General features: G+C 40.4%; 1 protein-coding gene across 1 annotated transcript in view; it reads left to right on the forward strand.

Moving 5' to 3' along the window:
• The first annotated feature begins 3,477 nt into the window (after positions 1–3,477).
• The window catches only part of LOC114569635 (Na(+)/H(+) exchange regulatory cofactor NHE-RF2), a 38,743-nt gene continuing 17,698 nt past the window's right edge, over positions 3,478–24,522 (forward strand). Inside the window, exons 1-2 of the mRNA XM_028599594.1 lie at positions 3,478–4,157; positions 5,436–5,732. Coding sequence (XP_028455395.1) covers positions 3,951–4,157; positions 5,436–5,732 — 504 coding nt within the window. The 5' untranslated portion in view covers positions 3,478–3,950. The remainder of the gene's footprint in view (positions 4,158–5,435; positions 5,733–24,522) is intronic.

A 24,522-nucleotide genomic window follows, 5' to 3' on the forward strand; every position in this document is an offset into this window, starting at 1 on the left:
GAAATGGGAGATGTGAAAGCAAAAGAGAGCAATAGAATATGTACAAATCAATAGGAGAGGATGATGATTATGTTGCACTCAACATTATCTTTTTCAAAAGATTCTCACTCCCATCTCGTAAAATACCGAGCCTTGGTCAGGTGCCTTTGTTGTTGTTATTGACGATGTGCCTTTGTCGTTACATGGTCTCCTTTATGCCACCTTCACACTGGCACTTGAAATCAGCTCCGATACAGCTGCAAAGCGACCGGAAGTCATTCATTTCCTATGGAGATTCGCAGACCGCATGCAAATGGGTCCGAACCGATACCATTGACATATTGACCGATACAAACAAGTGCGGTGCAAAAAAAAACTTGTCCGTTGGTCATCCGGATGCGTACAAAAAATGGAACTCTTGCGACAGGCAACGGACGGTTCCTATCCGACAATTCGAGTGGAAGTTAGCGTTGCTATGGTACTGATAATCAGTACCATAGCAACGCTAACTTCCACTCGAATTCTTAACTTTTAATAAAATAAATAATGATTTCATAACGATATGTTGTCATGTCATTTTTTAATTTTCATGATTTCCTAACGTTATTAGGGCAGTTAATACAATTGCTCGCGTTATCTAACTTGTTAGTGTTAGCTAACATCAGCTAGCCTGAGCTCGCTAGCTCAAGTGAATTGACATTATTCATTCAGACAGCATTCAGAGCAATACTTTTCTCCACGCAGCAGCCTTTCTGTTTATATCTCTATAGCCCTCAGATGAGAGGTCATAGAGAATTCGACATTCGGACACTGACAGAATGAGTCGTTCTCTCCGCCATTTTTTTTCTACTCCCGATTTCTACTATTCCGACGCTTTCAAAGGTGTAGTACGACGTCCACTGGGGGCGCATTGCGGAGCTGATTTCAAGTGCCAGTGTGAAGGCAGCGTTAATGTCATATAACGCACTTTATCTAAACGCGCTTGGTCGGGACTAATTGGCGTACCTTTTGACGCAGTTATGTTAAGGAAAAGGTCGTGGGTGGGCTTACGTTTCTGTGACACACGGGAAGAACGGGACGGTTGGGTTTAGGAAAAGAAGAAACCGACTTTAGGTAACATGACACGCGGGACACAAACCCCAGTCTCCTGGGTGAAAGTCCTATGTTTGACCCATCCACCACCCCGACTAATCTCTCTACACTGAATTTCGGCCTTACATACTACTCGCTAACGTAGTCGCTCTTAGTGTTACGTCACCTTCAAACCCTGTGTAGCTGCTGCTCTCCCCGGTGCGTTATACAAACACGCTGAAGGGCGCTTTTATCGTCGTTTCAGACGCTGACAGCCACTGTCCAAACGTCCGTATTTTACGAGTTCGTAGTGAAAAGGGTTGTCTTTTTATATCTGTCTCTTTTTCTTAGTAGGAGAAATTTAGAACTCTTTCAACACCATCAAGGCTCGACAAATTAATGTGATGCTTACTATAATTGACGTTTCTTTTCTTTTTTTATCAATTTGCAGGCTTGTCTCTGTGTGAGTGAGTGCACGTGCCACATGTCATATATTTCTTGTAACTGATATAAACCTTGTGCTCCGAATGTCAGGCTGCCACTTTTAATCTCTCCTTTGTGCACACAAAAATACACAGGGAAAGACAGCTTGAAAAACTTGAAACAAATGATCGTGCTACTGATTTTATATCTCTGCTTAGGGCTGCAACTAACGATTATTTTCAGTTAACCTGCCATTTATTTCTCAAATTATTGATTAGTCTATTGAATGTCAGAAAATAGTGAAACATGTCTGATTCCAGTTTCCCAGAGCCCAAAGTGATGTTACATGTCTCGTTTTGTCTAAATCAAAAATATTGCATTTACAATCGTAGTAGACAAAGAAAACCTGCAAATACTTACATATGAGAAGCTGGAAGCAGAGTATTTTTTTTCTAAATGATTAAATTGTTGCCAATTATTTTTTTACCAACTAATCAAAGCGTTACTGCTGGTGGTTCATCTAGAGACTCGTCACTGGCTTTGTCACATATTCAGTAGAAGAAATCAACAAAAATGTGTTTGTTCCCCAGAACATGCTAACATCAATCTAGAAATAAAATAAACCTCCAAGAAGGAACACCAATATACAGTAAAACACTTTTGCTGTCATTGTGTTGTCTCTGCTAAAATTGAATTCACTTAAACCGCCCCATGAAAAGGACGATCCTTCCTGGCCTGACTGGAAACTGATGAAGGCTATTAAATGGAACGGTCATCAAGATTATACCATCTATCAGCAAGTGGGCGTCTGGGTAAAAAAAAAAAAAAAAAAGAGCGAGTCAGTGCTCCAGAGCAGACAAACAATGCTAAGCTTGTGTGTGTTCTCAAGAGGAGCTGATAGAGGAAGTGATGCATTGAGCCAATGGTGCAATGAAGGACAGCATATTGGGAATAATAATTGCCTGTTTGTTTTTCATTGCTGTAAGCTGCTTTTTCTTATATCTACCTATTAAGGTAGGCTATTAGCAGCCATGTTAGTATTGATGTTATTACCTGTATTAATTATATTTGTAAGAAAAGAAAAAACTGCCTTTGTTTACTTCCGGTGGTCACAAGATTATAGTTTTGACCGAAAATGTCAGTTTGATATTGTGTCTACCTTGACGTTAGAGCAGTGGACGGTTGACCGAAGTGTGTGTGTGTGTGTGTGTGTGTGTGTGTGTGTGTGTGTGTGTGTGTATGCGTGTGTGCGTGTGCGTGCGCGCGCGTGCGTGCGTGTGTGTGTATGCGAGCGCGTGTGTGCGCGTGTGCGTGTGTGTGTGTGTGTGTGTGTGTCTGTAAAATCCTGAGTGTTTACTGCCCTCCAGTGGTCACCGTGAGGAACTGCAACACTACATTAATATAAGTATATTGTTATTAATATCAATAGTTCAACAGATTTGTTGTGTTATCATTATACATAGATGTAACATCAGTATTGGGATAATTATATTAGTAAAGATCTGATATATGAACAGTCTAACTGTTGTCAATTATATATGTTTTGTAATAATACACCAGCACCATGTAATGAATGTGCTTATGATTTACAACAGCAGTCACACCAGTAGGCCTAATGATCGGTTGGCCTCCGGACCAGGATTGGGCAATTCTTGATTTAAGATTCAATGAATATTTCCAATTAATTAGTCAAGGACCTGGCCTTAAGATTATACACAGTCAGGCCTCTCATGGCTAATAGTTTTAAACAGGTATAAATGAATGTTCCTGTTGCATCTTGTTCAAGATGTATATTTATATAGCCTATTTACAGTACTGAATGCTTACTTTGGCATCGCACTCATCAGTTTTAATGACATTGTTCACAAACTATTTCTTGCCACCCAGGGGCAGTATTGTATAACTTTGAATCCTCTGTCTATGCCCTGAATATTGCACTTTCTTCAGTGAAACAAACAGGTAGCCTGGCCAGAGGGAGGTGGTGCTATTGCGCACAAGGCGCTAACCCTGCGCAAACTATAACTGCATGCATGTTCTCTGATCAGTTGTTATGGATCAATGTGGAGGGAGAGGTGAGCTTTTTGACTTTAACACGTCTGCAGGAACATCAATGATGCTCTATTGGAAGCTCTGAAGTCTGTGCGCGCTGCGACGGATCAGTTTTGGAGTCGCCAGCAGTGCGCTTCAGCTGGACAGAGGACATACGATCACGAGGACTAGTCGCATCGTTTTCTTAAAGTTTCTTACCTTTTTTTGCATGTATTTTTATCAGTGGGGTTTCTTATTTTAAAGTACCCTACGTTAGAAGCTGTTTACATTGTTTTTTTATTTTTATTTCTTTAATATGGGGGAAAGCGTGCGTATCGTATATGTTTTCGCTCTGTAAGTTCAGCCTTGCGCCCGCTCTCCTAAACATCTTTGCATTTAGTTAGTATATTTTAACTGAACGCTGCAGGGGTTTAAAACGCCAGTGGGAAATGGCCAGCGAGCGGAAACCACGGCTTTGTGTCATGGCAAAAGCGGAGAGCGGGTATGGATTTCACTTGCATGGCGAGAAAGGGAAGAGCGGACAATTCATTCGCAAAGTGGAGCCTGGCTCCCCTGCAGAAGCGACAGGACTGCGCGCCGGGGACCGTGTGGTTGCAGTGAACGGGGTGAACGTGGAGAAAGAGACACACCACCAGGCAAGTATCCTAGATGTGCATTCATATTTGTGGTTTTACATCATCTGCTACAGGACGAGCGTTATAGTTGCCTGTGCAGTGGTATATCAACAGGTCACACGTACTGGCTGGTGCGTGCATCCTGACACATCAGCGTGGCATGGGACGGTTTCATCAGGCGAACAACATACCCTTCCTCCTCCTGGCGTGGTGGGAAACAAACTGTGAAACATAGACATGTTTTGGTCACCTTCTTTATTTAGCCCCGACAGTTTGCCCACATTAAACCACATGTTGCTTTTATTAAAAACCTGTCTTTGCCGTAGTTGCACTTTAAAATGCTTCATTTTATGCGCCTAACCTGCACAGTCCCTTTGTTTGGAAAGCAGGTAGGCACTTCAAAGGGCTTTAAGCAGGCTGAGAAGACTATTTGTGTCCTGGCTGGGGGTCAGATAGAGACAGCAGGCGCTGATAATAATTTCCCCAAGCTCACAGACATAGAGGACCGTCAGCACCAACAATCTCACTGTATATTAGGGTTCTCTGTAATCTGGTTGCAGCGAAGATGAAAAACAAAAAACTGTTGATTATTTAGTTTGAAGCTCTCAGAACATTTCTGCTGACCTGGTGCTTTTAATTGTGGTTAACACAAAGGATGCTGGGCATCAGTTCATTGTGTTGTCAGATAATGATACCTAAAGCCTACGTATTAATTGTTAGAGAGCCCAGTATGTTGAGGGATGTTTGTACAAAATTATTTAGATGTAAATTAATGATATAAAGGATTGATTCAAAGCATGTTTTGGCGTCATAATTGATTCCCTGAGCCCATGATTTCATCTAATGTCTTGTTTTGTCAGTCAGAACCAAAGACATTCAATTGTTTTTAATGTGAAGACAGTGGAAAGCATTTGTGAGGTTGGAACCATCAACAATTTTGCTTTGTGCTTTAAAAATTTATGAATTGCCATCTTACAGTACATAAATGTTGATGTTTTGGTCAATGTTGACATATTTCTATCACCAGTCTGATAGGCACTGTACACCCACATGTCTAAGAAGTGTGAATGTGTTAAATACTTTGGATGTTTTAGTGCTGACCGGATGCTTTTAGAGGGACTGGTTAACCTAATACTGTTCATATTGATGTGATTGGACTAATTCTTCGATAGCTGCATTCTGTAGTGGTTCTCTGTATCCAAATTGTGGAGTTCATTTATTGAGCGACGAGTTTTATGTTATGTTATTGCTTTTTCAAATAAAGTCACCAGTAAACTACCATCCTATCCCATCCCTCAGGTGGTACAGCGGATCAAAGCCGTGGACAATGAGACCAGGTTGCTGGTGGTGGACCATGAGACGTATGAAAGTCTGCGCAGCCTCCGCCTCACAGCCACAGAGGATATGGCTGTCCTCGGGGCCGGGCCTCCTTCCTCCTCCTCCTCTCCCCCAGCCTCCCCCTCACCTCCCCCATCTTCAGTCCCATCCTCCCCCAGCAAGAAGCGGGAGAACGGCTCAGTGTCCAAGCAGCCAATCCCACTAACCAGCCAGGTGCAGAAGCCCACCAGGAGGTCACCGTCAAAGGCTGTGAAGAAGGTAAGCTGGCCCTCCTCCACCACAGCAGGACACCAGTGGACATTGTACAGTCTCTAATTTGGTTCTCTGTAATGCTTTTGTTTGTTCAAAATTTGAAAGTAATGGTGTGTGATTTCCAGGGGAGGTGGAACTATTAAGATGTGAGGTTCTCCTGTTTTGCTCAAACGCATCTCATTAGCTGCCGGCCTCCTGGTTGGTGTAGAGAAATTGAGGTACACTCTCAGGCTCATAGAAGCTGATCTCAAACTCACATGTCAGACAAGCATGTAAACCTACTAGCAACTCTAACATTTCCGCATTAAAATGTCTATAAATGACTAGACTTATTTTATATATTTTGTTGCGTTGTGTACTTGCATTATCCCAAATGTTTCCAACAATGTTCAAACCCAGAGAAATAATTATATTCAAGGTTACTGTTACATTTGGTCAGCTGTCAATGGCATCATATGCCCTCTGCGCATGCGTCAACATTGTGGTTGTCTGCCAGAAGCTGTCATAAATCGACATTTTATCCTAGCCTGACAAGCCAGACCAACATGAAGATGTTGGGTCTGGGAACTCACCATTGGCAGGGCTCAATCTGAGGGGCGGGATAAACGGTTGTCTGTCAAATTCCCACCGCACGCAATGGGATAGCGCTACAACCAAGCATAGCAACGAAGATAGCGGAGCTTTAGTCGATAGATTAAACTTTTGCCGTATCCGGTCGGCAAAACTCCGAACACATCTTCCTTGTTTAAGAATGACTTCAGTGCCGTCCTTTGTTCTTTTCTCACAGAAAAGCTTAACTCCAAGTCTTCCAGAGTCGCGGCCAAAGCCGATTCAAAAGATCGCTGTTCGCCAGCAGCAGCAGCAGCCATAAGCCCGCCCACCGACTCTATACATGATGTGATTGGCCTGACCAGAGTTTGGTTTTTCCAGCTCTTAAACCAACGGAGAGTTGCTAAACTGAACCTGGCAGCAAATTTAGATTTCTAGGCTACTTTGATCCAGTTTTACCTATATATTTTAACCTGATGAATGATTTAATTAATCGGGAGTCTGGATCTTAAATTAATTAATTAATTAATTAAACTAGATTATCAAGCTAAGCAAATGTGGTGCTCGCAGCCCCTCTAGGACACCTTTTGTCCACAAGCATTCTTGCAACTTGCAAACACACAAGAGTTAAAAACACTAAACACATTAGTAAACAGATTGCACATAGTGAGTCATCCCTTCGAACAGATTCTCATCAGCTCCGACATGCTTTCACCCCAGACTCTCGCTGCTTTGCCAGTTTTAGATTCGATAAATAGGTGTCATGCAAGTTTGGATCCTGTTCTGCAGCCTTCCATGCATGTTTAGTGTGTATGTTTGTTCTTTAATGTGTGTGTCCTGGAGGAAGAACATGGCTAGCTCAAAGCGCTCCACATATTGTGTTTAGAGGTCAGAGGGCGGACCCGTCAGAAGTTAGGAATCTGGCAACGGAGTGGCAACGCAGTGACTCTACAGAACAGGAAATCCACAGAAATCGTAAAAGAAATATGAATAAAGACGGCTGGTTGGGAGATTCTGAATGCCTATAGATATAATATATATTGTGAAATGATATTCCCAGAGGGAATGTTGTTTTACAGGGCATACACATCTCATTTTCCTGTGTTTTACACATATTTACACATACTGCTTGTCACAGTTGGTTGCATAATTCTCAATAGTCATTTGATACGGTTGTTTTTATTTTTTTATTCACTGTTTGGTTATTTCATGTCGACATGGACAACAGGATGTGTTTCCGTCCGCTCTGTCTCTGCTGGGATGCAAATGTCTGATCGGCTTTGGTTTCTCATGGCCCCGATCATCTAGTCAAGGCCGCTCAACTTCTGCTTTCTGCATTTACACAAACATGTGTTTTCACTTAGGTTTGCCCTGCCCATATGTGAGCGGCACTCAGGCCCTATTTCTACAAGAGCAGTGACAGGGCCAATCAGTTAAATGTTAAATGTGTGTGTGTCTTTGTTCAGCTCTGCCTTTGTGACCTGTGGGGAGAACTCCCAGTGCATGCTGGGATCGGATTGGCCCAGCTCAGGAAATGCTTAGAGGTCTCTTGTTTCTCTTTTTCTCTTTAATGACTCTAATGAAAGGATGGAAAGAAAGTTTAGTAGGATGAGCCAAAAGGCATCAGCAGTGCAAATGAAAAGTAGGAAAATTGGAGGACAATGTTTTAACTGCTGTTGGAACATTGACTTTAACTTTATTTACACTGTGACTGACCATAAACTACCTCCTTTTGGAGCTGGAACATTGAAACCTACCAATGTCACTTGCTTGGTACCTTTATAGTCTGCATGGAGTTGGATGTCTCTGTTTCCTGTCCGATCTCAAAGGAAGCTGTTCCACCACATTTATGCAGACTCAGTATTGACACTGCACGCTGATACAGCATATTACGTATTGTGTGTAGTCATTCGTCCATGTGGCTGGCAAGGAGCTTTGGCAGTCAGTGCAGTGTAATTAGCGCCACAAAAGCAGAGGGGAAAGCAGACTGATCAGCAATGAAACCATTAATCACCAAGTGATTAATCGTTGCTAAAAAAAATCTTTGTCTTAGTGTCTGTCTGTCTTTCGTAGCTGTAAAAGTCAACTCAGTTTGCTGTGAGATGTTTCAGTGAGACTGCTGAGAGCAGCACATTTCTTCTCATATTTTTATTGTTTATGAAAAAGCAGGAGAGAAGGCATGAGGGACAGATGGGGGGCAGACAGCATTTGGAATGAGGAAACCCAAGAGTGAGGGCAGCCAATAACAACCTTGAAGATTTGTTGGAAGGAGTTTCAAGAAGTGGGCCCCCCCTCAGTGGGGCAGAGGACAAAGCAAAAGTTTGCAGGGTAGTGGAGTCATACAGTAAGGGGGACAGTTTTTGAACAGGTTGACGTGGGTGTGGGTGTAGCGTATGTGCCTTTGTGAACTGTAGGTTTTCAACACCTTGTCTTTTGCTGAAGATTGTAAAATAGTCTGTAAACATTCAACTCCCAGGCTGCCAGAGAAAAGGGCTAACTGGTCGTGCTTTGCTTTTGCTTCCATTTCCTTGCAAACAGAAACAGCTAATAGCTAAGTAACTTTGCATACTTTTAATGGTGGCAATTAGCCAAAATAAAGGCTAAAAAAAACAGCTAACTAACCAACTTCACAACCACCACAGTGTCAGACTTTGAAAACCACTACAAAGGAAATATGTGTTAAAGCAGAGCCCGTCTATGGAGAGCCTGTTCACTCCCTATTAAGACCCATTACCGAATTTGAATTTGGTTGCAGTTCCACCAGAGTTCCACTGGGGGTGATCGCGAGCAAGTGCAAAATAAATGGGAGTCTATCAAGCTAGACAGCTAAATTTATCTCTTTTGCCTGACTGTTGTGAGAAATCTTAGATGTGATGTTTTTGCAAGTTCAACATGGATTAGTTAGTTAGTTAGAAAGTTGAATGAACGAGTACTTATGTCCTTTCGATTTCTTACAGGTTGAGTCATTGTTGCCCATAACACGCTAGCATTCTGCTAATGAATGCTGATTGGTCAGTGAAGGACTGATTACGACCAGAGATCCCGCTTGATGGCATCCGAAGCGTAACCAGAATGTCAAAGCCCGTCTATGTCCGTCCATGAATATTTCGGCATGGTCTTTAAAACATTAGCAAACCAAAACTCTTTCTAGCAGGTGTATTGACAGGGAGAGCCTAACCTGTCAGCTGTGTTGTCAATGCCTTAAGAGAGAAAAAAGGAAGTGACTCAGAGCTTGCCGTAAAGCAGTATCTCTGGCCGTACGATGTGTATGACGTCAATGACATTTTAAAAGGCTTTTTAGAACAAAATAATCTAACACCTAGCAGTGTATATTTTCTTTGCCTCCCCTTTATATCCTGAGAATTTTCAGGGGTATAGCTCCATAGACCTCCATTCATTCTGCACTCGCCCGTGAGCGCCCTCATATGGAACCAGAGTGGAACTGCAACCAGTTCAGAAGCCACAAGTTTTCCCGAGAGTAGAAGTTATGTCCTTATTAGAAATGATCTGGTTAAAGTGAGTCAATATTAGAAAAGTGGTACTGGACTCATATGTGAAATTGTGTCACCAAAACTCAAAAAGTTGTACAGTTTTTTTTTTTTATCCCCTTCCACTCTTCTCTGTAAAAGCAATAGGATTTTTAAAGATTTCAGTCTAAGGCCCAAAAAGACCCACAACAGACTGCACACTTACATTTCAACTGTAATCCCTTGCACATTTGTCCAATAAATTTCCTCACTAAGGGTTTTGTGTGTGTGTGTGTGTGTGTGTGTGTGTGTGTGTGTGTGTGTGTGTGTGTGTGTGTGTGTGTGTGTGTGTGTGTGTGTGTGTGTGTGTGTGTGTATGTGTGTGTTTTCCCCAGGTTACATGACACTGCCTGTATTTTTCCTCAGTTTAATTGCTACACATTCTCACTCATAGCGCTCATCCCCCATGTTTCTTTTGTGTTTGCTTCTGTGTCTGCGTGTGTACATTCTTGAGTCTACATACAATATGCAGTGTGTACAGAAACAAAGGTTGTGTTTTGCCTCCTTCATTTTATTACTGAATTTCTAACATAATTTCACAAACTATAAAACATGAACAAAAATCAGTTTTCTCTATTTTGCTCATTTCTTCACCAATGCTCTCTGGCACAACAAGATTACAGTTGAGTCATGTTGGGCTGTTAGAAATCCAATTTTCAGGCCTTAATAGGCCGTGACTATTGATCATGACCGACAGTGAATTACATAACCTTATATAAGCTGGTAAGCGTAGGGGTGCTAGTATAGCCAACAGCTGTTTTGTTGTTGTAGTTGGCCACGAAGACTCAAAGGCCGTTGTTGAAGAGGAATGCCACTGTCACTGAGCACATCACTCATTTTTAAACTACTTTTGACTCACACTCAATAATAAGTCTGCTCACCAAACCCCTAAGTTTAAAGTTTAAAGTTACAAGTAGTACAAATATTTCCCTGGCTGTCATCCTTATCTAACCAATTTCTTTTAGCCATCATCATTGTGCAATATGTGTTAACATAAGTGAATTGCTGGACAAGAAGCATGTGAATCAATGCACTTTCACTTAGAAAATAATATAAACAATAATATGCACTGTGTGTCTTTTACATTACTTTGGTAATTAGTCATTTAAAGCCAAGTCAAATAAAGTGGGCTCTATAAAACAGACCTGAACTGAACCTCAGAGGGTAAAAAACACATCTTGTCTGTGACACAATTAAAGGTAACTGTATTCAGTTCAGACACTTTCTTTGTTATCGTCTCTTTAACAATTTTCTGTCCACTTACATGCTCAATCATTTGCTGGCCAGCAGACAATAGCACACATTTAACAGAAACAATGATTGAGAGAGAGTCTGCCTGTACCTGTTGTATAGTTAAGGGAAGAGACGTTTTAATAGGGACAAGAACATAATGACTCCAGTTTGAGACGTATCATCTTACCTTAACACACACCTGAGGTGTCAGTGCACTGTCTCCCGCGTGCTCACACACACATGCTCAAGTGTGTCATGTGGGTGTGTCATTAAAGCTCAAGATAAAGTGTCAGGTGTCACTTTCTCACCAGAACCTTTTTTTAACTTACAAGCACATACACATGCACACAAAATTATTCTGCAACTATTTTGATAATCAATTAAAAGTTTGATAATCAATTAAAAGTTCTCATAATAGAAAAGTAGTTGTAGTAAAGCATAGTAAATAAAATATCTTTTGGTTTTTGACTTTTGGTCAAAGAAGACAAGAGAGTTTATTTCATCACATTTGATATTGTGATGGATATTTTCTTCCTTTAAATAATGTTGTGCATACTGATAAACAGGGATATACAGTATCAGAAGTCACCATGAAATTTGTTCAACAACCACATGGAGACAGCCATGGTCCTGGCATGGAAGTGGCTGCATTGTGGGGGAGATATATTGTTGTGCTCTCCTCTCCCACCTCTCCCTGGCCTGATTTTACCCTCACCGTTGGTGTGGAAGCCTCCACCACATGCACAAACATACTGTTGTCTTTTGCTGTTGTTCTTTCCAGTCCTGCTGCACTTCTGGTTGGTTAGTGCAACACCGTAGCCTGACTAGCCAGACCCACACCATTGGCAGGGCTCAATCCGAGGGGCGGGATAAACGGTTGTCTTTCAAATTCCCTCTGCACGCAATAGGATAGCGCTACAACCAACCAGAGCAACGAAGAAGGTAGCGGAGCTAGTTGATAGATTAAACCTTTGCCGTATCCAGTCGGCAAAACTCCGAACACATCTTCCTTTTTTACAAGAATGACTTCAGTGCCACTCTTTGTTCTTTTCTCAAAGAAAAGCTGAACTCCAAGTCTTCCAGAGTCGCGGCCAAAGCCAAAGTACACGGAAAGTCATTGCTATGGTAACAGTCAGCATTGGGATTATAGCAGTGGAAAGATAGCAAAAACTTGAGGATTGATATAAAGTGTATGAGAAAGGGAAGGAGAGACAGGAAGAAAAGGGAGGAGATGGAGTTTTGCAAAAACATGCGTACACATTTTTCTTTTCATTCTTTCTTTTTTTCTCTTTACAGTAATGAGTCCATTATGAGTTTGACTTTTAATAAGGTTATTTCCAAGAGCTTTGAAACAGAATGGTTTGGTTCAGTCAGACATAAAATGTATAAAGCAGTTGCAGTAGTCCAGATGACTGATCCAGCTGCTAGCGTACTACTGTAACACACTAACATGCAAACAGCACTTTGTGTTGGAATAAACTTCACTACATCATGAGTAAGTGATCATCTGCTCTCTATAGAGCACACAAACACACACACACACACACACACACACACACACACACACATCTGTTAAAACATAGAAAGGGGGATCCACAACACATTGTCATTTATTCAGTGTGTGTGTGTGTGTGTGTGTGTGTGTGTGTGTGTGTGTGTGTGTGTGTGTGTGTGTGTGTGTGTGTGTGTGTGTGTGTGTGTGTGTGTGTGTGTCTGCGTGCTCACTCGAGCATACAAGTTTATGTGCATATTTGTTCATCAGCAATAAGAGGACACAATGTGTGTCACAGGTGCTAAAACCTTAACAAACTCCATCTAAACACCATCAGAGACTGAACAAGTCAAACATGGAGAAGAAGTACACAGGAGAGGCTTAACAGTTTTCACAAAATCCTCCTAGAGAATTTAAATCTGTGCATCTTTGCAGTTATGGAGTGAAAGAGATCTGCGTGAGAAAACGATGGACAGAGAGCACTGTTTTTAAGGGTCAGGGCTTGAGGTCATGGGGTCAGAATTAAATAAACACAAATAGTAACACTCGTGATCATGAGAGAGAGAGAGAGAGAGAGAGACAGACAGACAGACAGACAGACAGAGAACAACAGAAGAGATGCTCTCTACAATGATCTTCAGCAGTAAATAGACCCACAACTGCAGTAAACATCTTTTTTCAGACCTCTGTCTTTGCAGATGTTGTAAAGATATTCACTGTCATGAATAGACAAACGGTTTTCATTTCTTCTTTGTCACATTATTTTTTAAATGTCTTTGAGGCCCTGCTATGAAAACATAGTAATCTCTGGCCATTCGTTTATAACAATACAAAATGAAATGATGGCTCAGGTCAGGCTCCCTGACATCTCTTACGTATCCTGGTCCCTGACTTTGTTTCTCATTTTACCCGGGATAATAGGGAAAAGATGTTGCTTGTCGGCTCTAATGTAACAGGACACAGCACAGGAGTTGTCTGGAGGTAGTCAGCACTTCAGCCTGTGTGATCATCTGTGCACGATTTCTGCCTGCCACCCAGACATTTACTGCAAAGTACAAGACAAATCTGGGGTTGTTTCTTGTTGCTTCGACAAAGCGTTTGAGGTTGTGTACAGTACCATACTTTGAACGGCCGTATAGTAGCTGTACAGTTGATACGGTAGCATGGAAATAATGTCAAAAATACTTTTTAGCAAAGAGGAGGCATTTTATTTCTTTATTTAACCTGGCATGTCAACAAACAAAATGGTTCTTGTTGAATTGAAGTGAATATTTTGTCTTTTTTCTTAGAATAAAACTATCCATAAAATGTCAAATGAAATATGAAGTTACAAACATTGGATTTTTAAGTGACATTGGTGCGAGTAAGTTAGTGTGCAATACGTTTTTACTAACATCTGGAGCTGGTGTTCAAGACCTCCTCCAACCCCCCTCCTTTGAATACCAACTGTGTTACATCAAGATGCAGGGGTTCGGATTCGGTGTGTGTGTGTGTGTGTGTGTGTGTGTGTGTGTGTGTGTGTGTGTGTGTGTGTGTGTGTGTGTGTGAGAGAGAGTAAACCAAACTCCTGGAGTAAAAACACGGTATGTAGGATGTGGAAGGGTCACGAGTGGGGAAAGAGGGTGTGCGTGTGTCTGGGGAATTAAGGAACTAAAATGGTGGAATTAGTAAGGTGGCTAATATAAGAGAGACATGAACAACTGAGTGCATTGTATTAAATGAGTGTGGGTGTGTGGTATGAGTGAACACAGCTGTGTGTTTCCATGTATTATCTCCCCATGCAGAGCTGATAATATATTCAAATGTTGCCCTTGTTAACCCAGAAGACATTGACCTGATTGTCTCTCTATAGACTCAGTGTGACTTAGTTTACCAGCAAAAATTATTATTTGACGTCTACAGGAAATGTCTTTGTTACTGTTTCATGTCAAGTTGCAGTGATTACATAATTTGATATAAACTAATAAAGAACACCTCCTTACCCATGATCTCAAGTTTTTATTTGGCAAAGCATAGCATTGATAGACACTGCTCTACTTAAGGTGACAATAATTTCCTCCTTGCTAGGGATGCTGGTGAAGGGCCGGTCCAGATTTGTATTGAATTAAGCTCTGCATTTGATGCAATAGAATAGATCATAATATCTCAATTTGTCGTCTCGGAGACAGATATTACAAACACTGCTCTTGAGTGGTTAAGTTTACTGCCCTTCTGAACTGTGGAGAATCTCAAGGGTCTGTCCTTGGTCCCCTTCTTTTTTTTGTATCTATGCTTCCACTAGGTTGAATAATAAGTAATCATAATATTAATTTTCATTTCCATGCCGATGACACCCAACTTTATGTATCTGTAAAATCAGGAACAACCAGCAGTCGGACATCCCTAAAAAACTGACAATTAACTTCCTCCAATTCAATGAAGAAAAATCCTGTTTGAGTCATTACTGTAAACACATCGGAATTTAATAATACATTTTAGAAACCTGGCTTTCTTCATTAATATTTAGGAGTTATCTTCAATTTGAATCCAACTTTTGATTAGCAAGTTAAGTGGGTTTTTTTTTTTATCAACTTCCTATTGTTTTGAAAATCTGATGCTTATATCACTCTTACTTGAATATGGTTATTCATGGTTTCATCTTAAAGTTTTAAGTTTAGAATGCTACATATAGACTGTTAACTAACTACTAACTAAAATGTATCCTCTTTGCATTGGCCTTCAGCTGATTAGGATTGATTTTAAGGTTGTACTCATTACTTAGGCCCTGAACACCCACACAGATGTTTTCAGTTAATCTGGATGATTGGACCTCTTCCCAGGACTGTGCTGGTGTGTATAGACTGATTGATTAACATCTCCCTGAGTCTGTTGTTATTTTTGTTGCAACTTTTAGGTCAGGACAAATGAAAGGTTTTTCATACTTCCTGGTAGAAAAGATTTGTGACCTACTAAATTCCGATCTAAACTCCGGCCCACTTTAACCTGAGCCAAGGTCTAATCAGCCAAAATAACTGAAATCACCTGTGTGGGTGTTTAGAGGCTTTGAAGCACTTCATTATTGTGAGTTTTTGTGTCGATATGTACCTAAACTCAACCTCAGATCTTGCAACATAAGTGCTGCTAGCAGTCAACCGATGGATACAGACTTAAAATGTTGAAATGTAGCTCAGTGACTTCCTATAAACTTCTACTAAAAACAAATTCTATAAACTTGCATTTCTGCATTAATTGGACTTTCTGTGCTTTTTTTTGCTGTAAAGCATTTATTTTTAACTTAGTTTTGAAAAATGCAAATAAATTATAAGGCTTATGAAGCTTTCACATTTCTTCATTGAACTCACAAAATGTAACAATAGCAATTGAGACACTTGACCCAATTCTTCAGCATTATTTATAGATTGCACTATCTTTATATTGCCCTTACTGGGTCAGAATATGCAAAAACAGGCCTGCCATCTTCAAATCATCTGGGACGTATCTCTAAAATACTTTTTTGAAATCATTAACACTTGCATTTGGTCAGTTCCTACAACTTTTGGATTAAGGGGTCTATGTAATTTTTAGTCTAAGTTTTTGAAACATACACTAACTGATTATCTATGTCTATTTTCTTAAAGAGCCCATATTATGCTCATTTTCAGGTTCATAATTGTATTCTGAGGTTGTACCAGAATAGGTTTACATGATTCAATTTTCAAAAAACACCATATTTTTTGTTGTACTGAACATTGCTGCATCTCCTCTTTTGACCCTGTGTGTTGAGTTCTTTGTTTTAGCTACAGAGTGAGGTATCACAATTCTATCCCATCTTTGTTAGGAGTCGCACATGCGCAGTATCTAGGTAAGGACTACTAGCTAGAAGCTAGCGATGCTAGCGGTTAGCCATCTCGTTCTCAATGGCAAAACACTGCTACAAGACACACGAGTTCACCCTAATCTACAAAATAAATTATATAGAACTACTTACATGTCCCTCGTCTGTAGGTATTCCACGCAAAGTTGGAAGTGCGCCCTCGTTTAGAAGAAGTCTCCCGGCTAATCCTGCCTTGTACTGACCTAAGTTGGAGAAACAGCTAGCTGATGTGCTGTATTAGCTAAAGTGGTTAGCACACACCAAATGTTTTGGCCGATGACGTAGACGGCCCTGCCGATTTTGAACAGCTCACTTGGAGACTGAAGGGAGGATACATTCAGAAACTTCTATCTCACTCAAAACAGCATGGATGTTTTCTTTTTCCAAGTTTGTACGCGTGTGGAAGCACCAGAGACACAAAATAACACCCCAAATCCCAGAAAACATGATTTCTTTTTTCATAATATGGGCACTTTAATATCATCTTTTAGTTGTTGGATGGGAAAATATCAGTGGTGGAATGACAGTGGAGAGTAGGTCAGCTGTAGCCAGGCCGACCATCGATCAATGTGCTGCCCACACAACATCATCGCCAACAAATACGAGAGAGAGAAAAAGATAAACAAACACTGTAGAGATGGAGAATTCTTCATTTCCACACCTATAACAATTGCTCCATTGATGGAGAAATCATTGAAAGCAGTGAAGAGAGCTTTGCCCCTTGTGTGTAGCTATTATTATGTGTTAATATGTGGATTTGGTGAGCACATGTACTTCAGTCTATGTCACAACTTTGTGTTTATCACAGGTTTATCCATAGCTGTACTGGGCTGTTATTCTCACTCCTGATCACTGTTGCACTCACAGGTGTGAGCCCACATACATTCCCACGGATCAATCCACACAGTGTTCACTGTTTGTGGGAGTCAATTAGATATGATGGGAAACAGGCTTTGTATCCATGTGGATCAACTGGTAATTCTATCGATACTTGAGTAACACTTGACAAACAAGAAGTGGAGGTTGAGTCTAATGTGTGTTTTGCAGCAGACAGGAATCCGCATTAATTAATTAATTATGCTTTGGAAAGTGGGCGAGCGAAATGAATATCTATCTGCTGTGCAGAGACACACAAACACACATAGCTACGTACATCTTTGGCCTGATGTCATCTATGAGACTTCCCCCCACAGAGCATGTTTGGGTCTCTGTGATGTCACATGTACAGTGCCTCATCATCGCTCTGGGGCCCAGAGGTTTACACACATTGAGATGGCAACTAATGATTATTTTCATTATCGGTTAATCTGCTGACTATTTTCATGATTAATGAAATCATTGTTTGGTCTATAAAATGTTTAAAAAAATAAATAAATAAAATGACTGTCAAAGTTTCCCAGAGTCAAAGGTTACTGATACTTATACCGCCGATTTTTGTTTTAGTGACACAAAACATCCACCACCCTCCTCTTCAGATTCTCTATCAGAATACTCTCTCTCTATATATATGTATATATATATATATATATATATATATATATATCCCTCTCTCTCTCTCTCTCTATATATATATATATATATATATATATATATATATATCTCTCTCTCTCTCTCTCTCTTACTTTTACGTCCTAACCGAGGGACGAGGGATATCTGCCACATACTGATAACAGGGGTGTGGACACACACAGACATATGGAAAAACTGATGGAAAAACTAATCTAACAGAGAAGAAGAGATGAAAATAGCTGCATTCACCTTTAAAATCTCACTCCCTCATCTGTGACACACACACACACACACATATCAGCACAAAACTTCTGAATATATCAGCCTCCCCAGTAGCCCACACAATTTAAATTGACATTTAAATGCAAAAAGGCAGAAATGTTGTATTGTGCAGCCTCTTCACTGCATGTGAATGTGTTGTAACATGAGGTACTGAAAGATAAGAGAGGGACAGAAATTAAAAGCGAAAAAGGGTTAAAGAATTTGGGCTGAAAGAAGACATGAAATACCATGACATGGAGGTTGAAAGTAAATATGAGATTAATAAGGAAGAATGGAGTGTAGAAAGATAGTAAGAGACAAATGAAGAGAATGTATATGAGGGGTTTAAACCACCTGTTGGTTTCACTTCTTTCCTCTCGCTCTCTCTCTCTCTCTCTCTCTCACTCTTTCTGTCTTTGCATAGTTTCACTAACCTCCTCATGATATTTTTCAAACTGTGAAAATGTACTGTAACACTGCAGGATATGAGACGCTATTATTGTACAGTAGGCTCATTAACACAGACATTAGGGGTTGATGAATGGAAGAGCCGGTTTTGATGTGTGTTAGTGTTCTGGACACTAACCTCGAGTATCATTTTAGACGTTTTATTTCTCTACACCAGTGCTTTGGATCGTTGTCCTTCTCCAGTGTCCACAAGCTATTGTAACATGAAACAGGTCCATGAAAATCAATCAACTTCATACAGCAGGTTCTCATGGAAACTAAAGCTGCACTTTCTCTCACAGAGAGGCAGCGAGACATGTATGCACACTTGTGTTTCCATAGCACTCACGTTGTCAAAAGCCTTATGATGAAAAATGTGCTTAATTATGGTCCTTTGCCATTGCACCAGGTTTAAACTTGAGTAACAGCTTAGGCTTTTGATAGGCTTTTTTATTTTACAGATAGGAAAAACAGTACAATGATGTAATCTATACAAAAACTTTGGAATTATTTTGATGCAGTATGTTGTGTAATTCCCATTTTTTTTCCACAAACACTAATTCCACACACAGTCTGTTCCAGTGGTGGAATGTAACTAAGTACATTTACTCAAGTACTGTACTTAATTACAAATGTGAGGTACTTGAGTCTTTTCTTTTCATGCCACTTCCTACTTCAGAGGGAAATATTGTACGTTTTACTCCACTACATTAATCTGACAGCTTCAGTTACTAACTACTTTACAAATTAAGATCTTTGCACACTTTATTTAGTGTGCAAATAGTTTATAAAATACGATGTTTTATTATAAATTCATCTACCCAACAATATATAGGCCTACAAGTGCAACTGAAATGATTAGCCGATTAAAAACATAGTTGATTGACAGAACTGTTATGATTGTTTCCAGTTACTAAAATGTGAGGATTTTTTTTGCATTGAAGACTTTTACTTTTAATACTTTAAATACATTTTCCTGATGACACTTACATACTTTTACTTAAGTAACATTTTCAATGCAGGACTTTTACTTATTTTTACAGTGTGGTATTAGTACTTCTACTTAAGTAAAGGATCTGAACACTTCTTCCACCACTGGTCTCATCTGCCCTCAGTGACAGTTCCGCCTCCAGCTCGATGCCCTTCACAATATGTTTGCACTCAGGAGTTTTGCAGCTTCAGCGCAGCGTTTCAGTTAGCCTGACAGTAGAGCTGCAGGCATCTGGAACAGCTGGTAAATGACAACAAACATCAAAATCTATGTCCGCTTCATTAGATATTTAGGTCAGTGTGACAAAAGTTGGCAGAATATAACAAGCAGCTTGTTAGTAAGTTTCAGCATTGCAATGTAATAGCACGCTAATAAATTGCTTTTTTATACTCTTGTTAGCTGTATTTATAGTTTGTGCTATGGATGCAAGGAAGTGAATAGTTTTTTTTTGTCCCCTGGATCTAGACCAGTAGCATTATTTATTTTCCTTATATAATTGATTTCTCACTCATTGAACTTTCTAGGAAAAGAGACAGATCTGTATATTTAAAGTGTACTGACATTTCTAAACTGCAAATAGAAATAGAAAGGTTGTAGCAGTGAAATAAAGGCATGATGTTACAAGCATAACAATCAGCGTAGCGCAGACAGACCCCAAAGTACACCGAGGGGTACGCATACCCCCATATGTTAAACACTGTTTCCACGGCTGCCGGCTTTCAAGTTTCACATTTACCGTACAGGCATGAAAGTTGTATCAATTTTTTTATTGAATTCTGAGATTTATTACAATGGGTATTTTTTCACTCCAAAATGTCAAAAACCTAATTTGTGTTAAAGAGCAGGGGTGTACCTTGGGGGGTCTCGAACTTGTGGTATCCATCAACCCAGAATTCTGCCATTGAGTCCAACTAGTTGCGATGATAGATCTGACTATTACTGACTAGGAGTACAGTACAGAATGACAACTCGCTCCATGACTAATGCAGTATACCCATTTTCCAATCTATCATATTGCTCTTTGGCTACTTAATCTTTTTTTCCAGGAGATGCATTCACTCTTGTTTTTACACATTCCACCTCAATGCTCCTCTCTCTCTTTCACTCGCTCCTGAGTTATGATCTTAGGAAACACTTAAACAGCAGGTACCACACATAACATACATACACACACACACACACACACATATATACTGCAGCAAAGCAGGAGACTTTGTAAACATATATCCGTAGGTCAGTCCTGGTAGAGCAGCACTGGACACACAAACACACTCAGCTAGCCTTCATATCACAGAGCTCTTATGCAACACACCACCACACCAGTGGGAAAAACTGTTGGTTAACCAGATCTCTGGCCAGTCCTCATGTTTTCGTGTTCTCTTTGTTCTTTATGGTGCTGCCTTTTCTTGCTGTCTCCCATATGCCGTGCATCCAGGAAAGAAAATGCCTCTGTACTCAATTGGATAGACCTACAACCAATCAGAGCAATGGATAGACCTACAACCAATCAGAGCAACGGAGACAGACTTTACAGAAGCTGTAAACACAGAAGTCAAAGGCAGGCTTCGACAGAGCAAAGGCAGAGGCGGCAGTTTCCGTGTCGTGCGGACGGGTGTGGCAATGTGCGTACATACATGATTGCGGTTCTCTGTTCCTTTTTTAAAACGAATGCGCTGTCGATATCTTCTATAACAGACGCGATGGCAGCCATTTTTGTTATAAACAAATTCAACCCAAGCGCTCTTTGGTGATTTGATTACGTTACTGTTGATCATCTGTCCATCATCGTATAAAGCCCGCCCTGACAATTTAATTGGTCCGAACAGCTCTGGTTTGAGCATAGTTGCTCCCACAACGGATCAAGTCCAGACCAAACTTCCCGACCTCAAACGTTGTGGGCGGGGCTAAGTTCGGCTGGCATCCAAGCTAGTTCATCGCTACTTGCAGCTTTAATTCTCTTCATTTTCTCTGTTGCTCACTCCTGTATCTTTTTTTTCCCTTGTCCCCTTCCTTTCATTTTATTCCAAATCCCTGTCATGGTTTTCTTCAACTGCCTGTCATTTCCTTTCTTTCTTGTTCCCTTCCCTCTCCTATTTCTCTTTCTCACCCACTGAGATCTGGCCATATTTGCTCTTTTCCTCTCTGATTGAGCAACACTTAAAGCAGCTGCAGACACATACGCACACACACACACACACACACACACACACACACACACATACACACACATATACTGTACAGTACACACTAACAATTTGAGGGTAAAGCTGTCATGACCAAAATATCTGAGACACGGCAATTTTCTTAATTTGATGAAGCCCTTTTAAATGATCCTTTATATTGGCTTTGGATACACTTTTGAAAAGCTATGAACCCTTGCATTGTGCTGTCACGCAGACATAGAGCAATGTGACTACACACAAAACTTTTAAAATCAACATGAAATCTATAATCATAAAAAGATATGATTATGTATTCGCTCACCTAATTTAGAAAACTTTAAAAAGTTACCCTTCTGCTCAGCTTCTCTCGGACAGATGGAACTGGCTATACTGGTTCCACTGTTGTATCCATGGCAACTGGTTGTCAACCATGACATCAGCTAAAGTCAAACGTGCAGGTGATGTTTCTGTTTCTGTACTTCACTGGCGTCATGCCACATGAGCAACGTTTTTTCAGCGAATAATTATAATTAGATTTTGTGGGTATCATATCACCAGGCTTCTCTGCTGCTTCCAGGGAAATGTCCCTTTGTGAGCATTTCAATCATCAAGCTAAATGCTGAGATGTAATCTTTTCTTTTTTTTATCAACCCTGCAGTGAGTAAATCAAGATACTGATGTATTTGATGTACACATTTCAATATTTAAATAGAAGATCAACAAGCATGTAACATGGAATAAAACTAGAACGTTTGGTACATCAGTCACTGAGGACACCATTGATCATTACTAAAAATTGACTGTTACCAAAGTTACTGTTGCTACGCCTGTCAACGGTATCCAAGGGGCATGATCTTACACAAGTAAATAAATGCAGGCTTCTTGTCCCACAATTTTATCCTTCTTTTATATGGATGTTTACTATAGAAAAACGTACTTGGACCAGTCAAATGTCCAAAAGTAAAGCAGTTAGCAGAATAAGCCATAATCATTGCTCCAAATTGATTGATATTTTAATGCTGCAGAAGTAAATATTTTCAGTTTTAAACACTGTAGGCTTTTGGTAATTTCTACATAGCAAGCCCAACTGGAAAACAGGCTGTCAACTCCAGCAGAGTTTTTCCAAGCAGAGAAATAACACTGACAAACTGGGATACAGTTTTTGGGTCATGGAAGAACTCTGGTCAAGTTATGGAAAGTCATAAAATAAAAAATTACGTTAGGGCCATGGAAGAAAAACTGATGAATGGACTTTTCCTTCAAAATGGTTTGACACAATACTTTCTTGTTTGTTTAACCTGCCGTCCATTGATTGATGAGTTTATGCATGCTTGTTATCAGGTTTTCCTTTAGATTTACCTAGTATTTGCATTCAGTAGATGCACACATTATTGTAGTGTTTTTGGTGAAGAAAGGGTTAGTGTGTTTGTAGTACGTTAAACAAAATAGTTCCTAGATATTATATGCTGTCACTCTAAGTCCTTGCCACATCTGCTTTTAGCAAACCAAACTCAGCTGGAAAAAGGCATACCTTTTGACTCAGGGCTTAAAAGAAACTTGACCTCCTGATTTATTAGAATGGGGATATTAAGTTTACGTTAATCCCCATTTGGGAAGCATGCAAGTGAGAGCATTGTTGACAAAAATGACTTACATGCTTGCATACACACACACACTGGACACGTATAACAGCACACATGCATGCGTGCCCAAACACACTTCATTGGGTTGTGGGCCAACAATGAGCAAATGATCCTTGGCTGTGAAAGGGTTAACATCGGTCATGATCCATGCATCGCAGTAGGCCACCGCTCAATTATTCAACAAGCTGCGATCTAGTTTCATCAACTGCCAACGCCACTGCCAGCAGTCGCATGCAGAGGGAAATATGCGCACAAATAAAACAGAAAATGAGTGATCTGGCCTTAAATTCAGGTCAGTGCTGCAAAAAAGCTTCTAACCTTGTGTCATGATTCATGTTCAATTCATTAAGCCAAAAGAAATTGTCTAATTGCTAATGTAGTCAAAATTTCATAACCGAGCCACACAGTCAAACACAAGTATTGTGTCTACATTGTACTCCCAACATGTACTCACAGAGACTGACAGAAGGCTGATTGTGACAGGAAACTAAAGGAATTTGTGTGTGTGTGTGTGTGTGTGTGTGTGTGTGTGTGTGTGTGTGTTGTGTTGGGGCATCAAACTCCATAATGTTCTGCTGTGGGCGTGACATATTCCATATTGGTTAGCTTATAGAAAAGCACTCTGATTTATTGCAGAATTTTCCATGTGAACATTTATGAGCCTGGAACAAAACATGGATACTGTGTTTTCCCATCAGTTCCTACTGTGTTTCCCCCCCATTGGGACTCTGTTTTAAAAACAATGACAGATGCTGATAACCATCCACTTTCCTGATGACAAGCTGGTTTGCTGACAAAGGGGGAAAACATTACCTATCATTTTTCTCTCTGTCTCTCTCTCTCTCCTATCAAAATATTTTTCACAAAAACCAGGAAGTTTCAACACCCACAGTTTAAACAAACATGGTGACCACATTTCATTTGATGGCCTCTCGGTTTTGGAGAGGTTGTGTGGCAACTTCAGCCTCTTTGGCTGATACTCTTAAAAATACTTTCAAACCGTGGCCGGGTTGGATCAGTGGGTAGAGCAGGCACACATAAACATAGAGGTTTATGCCTCGACGCATAAGGGTTCGAACCCGACCTGTGACGATTTCCTGCATGTCTCACGTCCACCTCTTTCTCCCCT

This window comes from Perca flavescens, chromosome 15 (genome assembly GCF_004354835.1).
Source record: "Perca flavescens isolate YP-PL-M2 chromosome 15, PFLA_1.0, whole genome shotgun sequence".
NCBI classification, from domain to species: Eukaryota; Metazoa; Chordata; class Actinopteri; order Perciformes; family Percidae; genus Perca; species Perca flavescens.